The 10,666-nt window shown below is 37.0% G+C and overlaps 1 protein-coding gene across 2 annotated transcripts in view; it reads right to left on the reverse strand.

The window, feature by feature from the left end:
• EPHA3 (EPH receptor A3) overlaps positions 1-10,446 on the reverse strand; it is a 305,625-nt gene extending 295,179 nt beyond the window's left edge. For both annotated transcript variants that reach the window (XM_073305634.1, XM_073305645.1), the window contains exon 1: positions 10,257-10,446. In XM_073305634.1, coding sequence (XP_073161735.1) covers positions 10,257-10,344 — 88 coding nt within the window. In that variant the 5' untranslated portion in view covers positions 10,345-10,446. The remainder of the gene's footprint in view (positions 1-10,256) is intronic.
• Between the last annotated feature and the right edge of the window lie 220 nt (positions 10,447-10,666).

The raw sequence follows: 10,666 nt of genomic DNA on the forward strand, positions 1-10,666 counted from the left end.
GTGCTGTTAGTACTGTGTGTAACTCACTCTCCAATTGTATAAAAACACATCATTGGTGTGCTGGAACATAACATTTATCAAATGGGCCTAATAAAGTTTCCGTTTTATTAGCCTCCTATTTCCTGTAGAGTTGTTATGCTGCCAGTTCTTTTCATTACACCAGGAATATAAAAACTAAGAATGGATGAGCCTAATGAGGTCCAAACTGCAATGCAAACCTTCAACTTATTTTTGTGTAAAAATTACACTGATATAAACCAGGGTGATTTCAGAATCAGGTCCACATAACTAGGGAAGGTGTGAAATTAGGAAAAGGCAAGTTTACCCTTCTATAAGGACCAAACATTATGAAATGCCAAATGCCACACAACTGACTTCAATAGGAGCTGAAAACTTCCCAAAAGGGCCTCAGCACCTTGCACAATCAAGCCCTAAAATTCTTCCTGTGGCCATAGCCTGCACTCCCTACTTGAGATAACTTATGGAAATCAGTTGTATGAAACCTTGTATGAAACCAATAGGAGTTTTGTAGAATGGGTCTCTTTTTGGGTCTGATAAAGCTGGGATCTACAAAGGGCCCCATCCTTAGAGACGCTGAGCATCTCCAAGATGCTGTGTGCCTTCTACTGACTTCAATAGAGATTGAGGACACACAGCATAGCACCTCATAGGATGGGGCCCTTTGCATTAGATCACAATACTCTACCCATATCTGTTAAATATGTCAGCAACTCAAGAAACAGCACAATAGCCTCAGCCTCTAGAACTCTTGACAGCAGCAGATGCCATAGAAAGCAGAGATTTCATCAGGAGTAGCATTCACACCTAGAATGGTTCCCCAGATCATGGAAACTTTCCTTATTACTGCACTGCAAACACACTGAAGACCCTGATCCTAAGAGTCTTCAATGTGTACAACTCCCAGTGAAGTCAGTGGGAGTTTTAGGTAATCGGTCACTCTTTGATGTCAGAGTCTGTTGAGACAAGGACCAGAACCCAAATAACCAAATGTTTGTCAGCTAATAGGGCAAGTGACTGTTGAATCACACTGGCATTATTACAGATTTTAGAAGAAGTTGCTTTTCAAATTTTGCTTAGGCAAGAAAAAACCCTTACCATTTCTTTAAAAGCTCAGAAATTAGTAAGATCTATCTATGTATTAAACTATGTTCAGAGGGCCATCCAGACAAGTGCATCTCCCGTAATTTCATTAATCTCTTCTTCTCTTACAGATTGTTATGAAGGATAAACTTTTATGAACCAAACCTTTCAACTTGCACTGACATGTTTGAGCTCTTACCCAGTTACCCATATGTATAGAATATATCCATAGGGCAAATGGTTAAATGTTTTGGTGTGAATTGGGAGAACAACATGCTCATAGCATCAGAAAGCTCCAGAAGTGTCATGTTGAGGAAACCAAGATGTTAAAACCAGTTCTATTTTCCAATACACTGATGTCACCAATATGCTATTCTCATTGTTTGCTAGGTTCACTGAATTTATGGAGGTAATTAATGCAGAACATGTGTGCTGTGCTATCCACATGAAAAATGGAACTGCCCCGACTTAATTTGATGCCGTTCCAACCCAAACTTTGCTAACATTCTCTTGCTCCTTCCACATGTGAGAAATATAAATATTTATAGCAAAGAAAAGGTAAATGCTAATGTGGCTGTTGAATTCTCACCCGCCGACCCATCACAATTTCTCACAGACCTTAACCTTCTGCTTTGTCACCTCCAACCATTAGCCTCCCCCACACACCATAAGCTCCCAGTATTTCCTCATCGAGCAGCCCCTCCCTTCTCCAACTGAGCACATTCTTTGTGCATAAACCCCACTCTCTGCCACTCCTCTCTCCAGTCTTGAGTGCTAGGCTGGAACGGTTGAGTGTACTGCTGATAGAGTGCACTGTTTGAGTAGCGTACTCCGCCATGGCCCCCTCTGGGAAACCAGGGACCAAAGGTTCTCCATTCTGATTAGAAGTGTGTGGGTGAAAGGGAACGGGTAGGAGGTAAAAATCAAAATTTCCCACCCAAGATAAAAGAGGAAAGGGAATATGCCTTACCTTGCTTACCTGATCATGGTAGGGAGGTAAAGAATAAATAGGGATGGGAGAAATTATGGGGAAAAAGGAAGCAGCAAAGACAGGGATGGTGAAGAGGAGCAACTGAGGTTTGATGGAGAAGAAGAGGAGACTGAGGAGGTTTAGGTTCCCAAGATCAAGTTCTGACCTCAGAGTGAATGCCTTTTTTCCACAGCCTCTCTACCTTTTACTTCCCCTGGGTACTTCATCCCTCACCGGGACAAACACTCACTTCCTTTCACCTATTCTTTAACTGGGCTCGAGTAATGTTTGCGGGATTGGATCCTTACACTCCGAGACCTTATTTACCCCAAAACTTTGTAGCTGTAAGTTCTCCAGTAGTGCCCCTTGATGGATGATGACATCTGTGGCAACTACAGCATACACATGGATTGCATGTTTTTACCATCCTGTTATTTAAGTGTTAAATAGGGTGGTAAAAATGCCTGAACCCCATCTACACTGCAGCTTCCACATACTGGCACCTGTGGAGCTGTACTGCTGAAGAATCACAGCCATGAAGCTTGCTAATGTAAACAAAGCCTGAACATTTTTAGGAACCAGGAGACTGTCTTTATTTATGCCTTAATTCAGGATTGAGCGACACTGTGAGCACTGAATTAAGAATTATAATAATGCAGCTAATGAGAGACGGCTGTAGGGGTTATGTATTTATTGGATTTCAGCTCAGAACTTCCGCCACAAAAATAACTTCACTCCTTGTTATTTACTACTGGGCAAAGTCTGTGGGAAGCCTAAAAGTTGGGCGGTGAAGGAGATTTTGTGGTTTTAAAATTTCCAGTTCAGATAGTTATTCTCTTCCTTAGACATTTGCTATAAAACATTCTCTTTCCTGAAGTGAATAAATTCAAAACAAACTTTTCAATTAAGTACTTAAAAATCAGGGAGGCATTAGAGACCAGCTTTCTAGCAGTCTTTTCATTAATATTTTAACATGCGGACTTAGGTAACCTTTTTGTCCTCGCCATCAAGAGGTGGATATAAATATGGTGTGGGAAACAGGCTGGACAAAAAAAATAAATGCTTTCACTGTTCCCATAACATATTACATTCAACTGCCCTGACTGAACCTTATTCCGTAACATTCATCCCATTGTTTTCTTAATTGCTAGTAAGTTTCTACTACTGTTCGTTTTGTCTGCTATTATTCTTTCATCAATATTTTTCCAGCAGATTAATAGGATTTTCCCTCCATACTTTGCCTGAAACAGCAGGATACAGTAATTCAAGAAAAAAGGGAGGCTGGCAGTGAAGTTTCTACTTACAGTTTGTCTCATTTAATAACATCTCTGCAAGTTTAAGACTTTATTTGGTGTGGTTTCATTCATTCCAGCTGACAGTCTCTCAGGCTGGGGCTTAATTCTTTTGTCTCTCTCCCAACATTTTCTTTGAGACAGGATTATCTTTATTTCTAGTTCTTTATTTCTTTTAGTCACACCATTTATTACTGAGTTTCACAAGCAATCTGAAATCTTTGGGTCCTAGTTCTGATTTCACATTGGTTTCACACTGGTAAAAGAATTCCTTGAGCTGGGATTTTCAAGAACTCCGAACAGAGTTAGGTGCACAAGTTTCCTTGAAAGCTCATATGTCTTAGGTGCTTTTGAAAATCGTGTCCCATGAATTTCAATGAAGCAGCTCCTGAATTATACCAGCGCAAGATCAGATTGTGCCCTTTGAATCTGTCTTAAAAGTAGATTTATAAAGCAGTTTATAAAGTTTTGTTTATGATTTAGAATATAACTGCAGTTGACAACAATAGCTTTTATTTTTTTAAATGTATTTAATGTTTTTGGAAATAAAAATGGCTGTAACACTTTAATGGATTTTCAGTCAAACTGATAACTTTAAATGTGATTTTGCTGGTAAGTAAAGAAATTATGAAAATGCTGGAAACATTTCTATAGCAATAGATAGGAACTGAACAGGGAAAACTCTTTTTAACATGCATTACCTTACTCAACACCAGCTATCATTAGATCATAACATATGAGTGCTACTTGCTTAGTGCTATTTACTTTGGACTTTACTATTAAAGATCCCACAAGATTGTAGTTGAGAAATGTGGGTAGCAGAACACCCTTTCCTACATATTTTTGTCTTTATTTTCTCTGTACCATTGCTACCCTTTCCCCCTTGTAAATGCTTTCCAGCAGCCGAGCTTCTTTTCATAACTAACAGAGCTTTGGTAAAAAGTAAAATTGATATTGACTTTCCCAATGGAGAATCCCCACATCAATGCCCAGCGGAGCAACCAAATTCTGTCAGCTGGAATTGTGTCTCACAAGGTGAAGAACCTATTAGATACTTGTTCCTTGCCCGTGAACTTTTCCTAACATGCGTACCGCCTCCTCCTTGCCTGGTTAATTCAGTAGTTCAGGTGCCTATCTGATTTTCTAATAAATGTCACAATTCTGGTTCTGTAGAGCACAACTTTGAACTTTAGGAATTTTGAGGGATGTCACCCCTCCTCCAGAGGATTTCTTAAAGAAATCAAATGGCAGCCTAGGACACCATTATAACTGGATGAATAATAACCTATCGGATGCATAACAGAACTAGATCAGCCTCTGTTTAAAAGTCTGCAGATTGTACTCTCACATTTGGTAACAGCTCTGCAGTGACCCTCACTGGTGATAAAATCCAGATCTCTAAAAACAAAAAAGAACACCTGCATCTGTATTTCTAAACCTTTCATCAAATGGGGATTACAAGTACAAGAGTAGTTACATGCTTTCCTGGAAGAAAAGTTGTATATTTTAAAACAAAATCAAAAGCAAGCATACTGACTGCAAATTTGCTGAATTCAGCATTATTCCAAGGATAATAATTCCAAGGATGATAATTTTTTAAACAAATGCCAATATTTCTGTCAAATGTACGTGCAAATAAATTACAGTTATTCATGAAGCATCAAGAACTTGCAAAGATTTTACTGTAAATAACAGCCTAAACTTGATGTGTGTCATACATGTTTAAGATTTTCAGATAGCTGATGATCGAAAGCTTGTAGCTGCGTATGCTTTTTTAATACAGTGAAAATTTTAAAACACAATCTTTTACCTCTTTGGTTATTACTTTTATGTTAGCTTTGGGAGGAGGTTAGCCCTGTTGGGAAAAAATGTATATAAATAAATTCTGGGAAGAACCTTACATTTGGATATGGTTTGATTTTTTAAACATTTTAAGTAAATTTTTTGAGAAGCATCTTAATTTTTCCTTTTAACAATATTTTCATTATAATGTGTTAAATCAGGAAAGATTCAAAAGTGACAAACAGAAAAGGAAACAAATTATTCAAAATATTAAAACCTCTCAGTAAACACAGGCATACAAAATAACGAATCCACTGAACTTTTCCCCCCTGTAATACTGCATTTTACAAACACCATGGCGTGAATATTAAAGCATGCTCATTACTGGTCTGGTCATATAGCTAAGGATTAAAACACAGCAGCTTTGAATACGATACAGCTGTACAAAAAATAGCCCTTTAAACCTCACCAGTTTAAATCTTCCAAATTCCAACTTTAAAAAGACAATATATTTTTGTTAAAATTTCTACCTTTATAATTACACTTTTGCAATTATACTCACAAAATTAACAGCCGCTGAACTTTAAGTGCTTCAGGAATTATGCCACGATACATCAAAACTGGTCATGATCTAATAACAGCTGACACAGAGTAAGATAATGCTTGTTAAAAGGAGGAGTTTTCCCCATACAATTCCTTTTCACTGCTGTAGAAAAGTTTCCAGCACTTTCAATATTTCCTAATGTCACTAAAACAAAACATAAAAATGTTCTTGCAAAGTCAGTTGAACATGCCACTGCACATACAACACTGGCATTTTTAAAAAATGTAATAGCTGACATTGCTAGCAAACACATTAATATTAATAAGTCTTTGTAAACAGTAAATATTCACACCAATAAAACTATGTAATTTAATTGCTAAGTTATGCAAAGTTCCATTACGGTAATGAATGAGAAAAACATGAAACCTCATACACACTGGAAAGAGGGACTGATTACAAGTTGTTTACTGTTTACCAGAATGGAGACTATTTGTAACTCAGTACTGCAAACAGATTTACAATTTTGGTCCTCTTTTCAGCATCGTTTTCATAAGAAATTAATTTTATGCTAGATTGAGAAGTTACAAGAAGTTTCCTGTCTGCACAGTCAAAATATTATTGAAGCAATTCAGGTTGTCAGTAAAAGCTTAAACAAATTTGCTGATAATCCTGTTAATGACCCAGGTCAAGTGTTAACTGTTGTGGGTTATAAAACAGTGAAATTAAGGTTGCTGGTACCCTCAGGCAAATAGCATAGTTACTGAAAAGGATCAGAAAAAGCTATTAAATTACAGAATTGTATAACTCATTCAATTTCTGGATACTATATAAACTGTTTTGAAAGAAACTGCATCCCTCTAAGTGAAAAAGTGTAATCCTCCAAAAGTAAAAAAACTAGATCAAATTGAAATAATAGTGTCTGTGATTTCTATGCACCTTAAGCGCACAGCACATTCTCACCCTAAGGGTTTTCTGCTTGTGTGTTGAAAATAGATGTCAACCCTAAACTGGGGAATGATCCACTCATTCAGATGTTAATTCTTTCTGACATTTTCCTATTACTCCAAGAATGGTTCACACTTCACTACTGTACATTGATAAAGCCTCTTTCAGGACTACTGAGATAGTTTAAGAGCTAAGAAATGTGTGGTTTTTTTTAAAAAAAAGCCCAGTATGTGGCAGATTTCTTAAGAAACAAGTTTAACAAAAATTACCTGTTTCCATAAAAGAACAGGTTTTTTTTAAATAAAACTTTTGGTGATGGTGACAAGTATCATATGTTCCATCTCTCCTGCACAAAAACCCCCAAACTGGATTAAATAACTAAAAATGAAGTAGACCTACATATAACTATTACTACTGCTATTTTTCCTGCTGTTGCAGTGTTTGTATTGGCTGTAATGACCATATATTTTAAGCAACATTTTAGCACTAAAAATGCTTTCACAAAAATCTGCACAATTCTTCCAGATAAAATAAATCTGGTATATTTCTGGTTGTAGCCCACAACTACCTTCAATATGCCTAATGTACAGTAGCAGTTACATGTACTGTAAAGCAATTTTGATTGTGTTTCATCCTTTCTTAAAAGACTCGATGAGAAATTAATTGGTTAATCCACAGTAAGTTTTATACAACTCACATATGTTCTATTTATCTATCCACGTATCAAAACTGGTATACTCAGACACACCCCTTGACCAAATTCTTAGTTAAAATTCTTACAGTTTGTTCATTCTCACAATTGGAAAAAGAAAACTTTTCTAAATAATTACCATAAAATCATATAAACATACATTTCCCCTTAACTTCCTTTTTATTTGGAAGGGTGGGGTGCTGACCATGGAAATTTAGAGCAAAGGGGTGGGAAAGAAGAAAGGTGATCAGGAGAAGATTATTTCAAGAAAAAAAGAAAAAACCTTTTTGAACTTAGATTTTTAAAATGCATGTTGATAATAGATTGTCAAATGTGTGTGTGTGACTCATGTTAGCAAATTATAAAAACTCAAATTCTTAAATTCACTGTATCCATCTAAATATATGGTAAACAAATCAAAAATCTATTTCAAGCCTTCCGAAGTTACCACAAATATTAAATTGTTGGAAGTTAGTTTTATTTTTAGAAGAAACACCTAGTTTCCATTATGGGGAAGGAATATAAAAATAATACTCAATCTGGAAGATTAAGCACTGCTGTCCAATTTTGTTGTCGCTTCCGTTGGCTGTGCAGAAAACATTACATCTATTTCATACTGTATCTTGCACAAGATTTGTAAAGTAATGATAAAGAAAAAAAACTAAAGTCAAACTGGAGGAGTCATAATGTACAACACTGTCTTATTAGAAGCTTCCTTGGACAGCTATACCTAGTACACATTTTTTATTGCATAGGAATTTTTTTCCCCACACTTTCCTTAATTTTTTAAATTAAATCTCAAAACCAGCAATTCTCAACAAAAAAAAATTAGTGATATTTTAGCAAACTTCAGTTCTCAAAATTCTTTTTGCCTTAATTATTATCTTCGTTTACATTATGTGTCTGCCTGCAAGTATCATGGAAGTGGAGCTGCTCTGCTTACTGCCTAACAGAACTACATACTTAGTGAAGAATCTTTTGTAATAAAAACACACACAGAAAGTAACCCCTGCGAACATGCTTGTTTTTATTAGCCAAAATCATTTGCGAAGGGTGACACTATTTATAAAATAGCGTGTTGCTGGAGAAAGGCTTAGCTGTGCACAACACTTTGAAAGTGTGTTCTATTAAATAACCTCTGAAGGATTCTCCATACAAAAAATATTTACACAGACTATATATATTACAGCTGTTCTATACTTTTTATGATAACATTATATAATTGACTCTTCCCAGCAATAAAAAGAGCTGATGTAAGAATTACTTGGATTTGTAAAGTTTTAATCTTTTTTTAATTGTTTTTTCCCCTTTACAGAAAAAAAATAGCTTTACACAATAATTGCCTTACCCCAAAAGCAGTTAGGGCGTCACTCAGTTCATCACCATTACTTGGGCACCAAAAATAATTATCTTAATAGCTAATATATTTTCTTCTGTATACAAATGCTATATATCAAGCAGGTGTAGGTTTTGTACAATTGTTCGCTGTTAGAAGTTCTTCATCACCTTTTGACCTCTGGATTTTATAGATAAAAGTTGCTTTGGACACACTGATCCCAGAGGCTGTGTCCAGTGTCTTGTGGCACCACTTCTATTTATCCATGGGGAATGGCTAGCCATGTCTTTTTCAACTTAGATTTTAAATTAGCTTTCAAGACTGACTGTCCAATGGGTATAATTATTTTGCTGAAATTTGTGTATTTTAATCACATTCAATTTCACACATTAACTTAGCAAAAGCTAACAAGAACGATATGCCAATGCCTTGTTTAGGGATTTTTTTAAAAAGGTGACTATTCTGAATTAAAGCCTGAAATTAAATTGTTACAGCAATAAAAGTAGGTTATCTAAAAGGAGCAGTACCACTGGCTGCTTTTTATTACATTAAAAGTTTCTGAAATGAAATAAACCAAGACTCATCATATTACTATCATTATGCATATAAGCAGGGTTTGTGGTTTAGTTATCAGCAAGGAAATAATTCATGAAAAAGGACAGGTGCTGTAAGTTTTTTGTATTTTTTTTTAAAGATGCTGAGAAATTAGGTACATTAGATACAAAGAGAACATTAGGAAATTAAATGACTACTTTATAAATGAGTTATATTCCATGCATTAATTGTGAATAAACAGTAAGATCAATTTGATAATTGTGTAGCTGGGACGGCATTTAAAAATATAACCTCAAGGGAAGAAAACACAAAATTCTCTATACTTCTCTTTCCTTCCTTTTCTTTCCCAGTCTTTCCTTCCCTCCTTTATCCTTTGGGCTATCCAGCACAGAATATATACTTTTCATACACATCACTATATGCAGACAAGCACACTGGGCATTACTATCATGGTTCCCCTTAGCGTTACTTATGCTCATTATAACCTGTACCACGGAGCAGCCCATCACCTTGTGAGATGTAATATACAACTTCCACGTCGTCTGTGAAATCCGGCCACTACAGAAACACACGGATACGCGCTCTCTCTCTCTTCCATCTAACGACCAAACTCCCTTTACTTGTGTCATGGGTCACGGTCACCACCCAAACATGTCATGCTCCCCCCACCCCCACCGAGCTGCTCACACGAACAGAGCTACGTTTTCTTTTTTAAACTTTGCTATAAGACGACGACTGTGAAGAAAGCAACCTCCCCTTTGTATAAATTAACACACAGCCTTGTGTACACTGCTGTCCATTATGCATTGCAATTGAAAGTTATAATTGTTCCAGCTGCCACCATCTGATTTTGCAGGGTTTCTTTCACCACTCATTTGTTCAATCAAAGAAAATCTCAGTCCACCCGCTCAACAAACAGTTATCACGCTGGACCACCTTAAAAAAATGGTGCGGACCCGGTTTTAAACAGGATCCCAACGTTAAGAAAAAGGGAAAGTGTAGTCACCGCTGGGATCTCTATCTGTGCCTGGCTTACTTACCTTCGTTGGTAGGATGGAGAATCAGTTCCCCAACGCAGCTGAGCGCAGAGCAGATGAGAAGGAGGAGGATGGAGATGTGACAATCCATGTTGCTGGTGCAGAGGGCAGGGAGAGGAGCATATCTTCATGCAGCATGCCACTGATGTGAGAGCGCTGATTGCAGGAGAAGTTACCATGCTCCGCTTGCAGGCTGATGTCAAGTTTGACACTGGAGATAAGGAGGAGTCTGCTGAGCTGCCTTTCTGCAGGCTGCTTCAGAGGCAGCTCGCTGGGTCCTAGTGCACCCCTACACTTAAAAGTACAAAGGTAACACAGATCAAGAAGTGATCAAGTGGTCATCGTCCGGGCGGGGGGGGGGAGGAGGGAGGAGAGGAGGGAGGTGCAAAACTGGGAACCAAACTATAAGAAAA

This window comes from Lepidochelys kempii, chromosome 1, assembly GCF_965140265.1.
Source record: "Lepidochelys kempii isolate rLepKem1 chromosome 1, rLepKem1.hap2, whole genome shotgun sequence".
Taxonomy (NCBI): Eukaryota; Metazoa; Chordata; order Testudines; family Cheloniidae; genus Lepidochelys; species Lepidochelys kempii.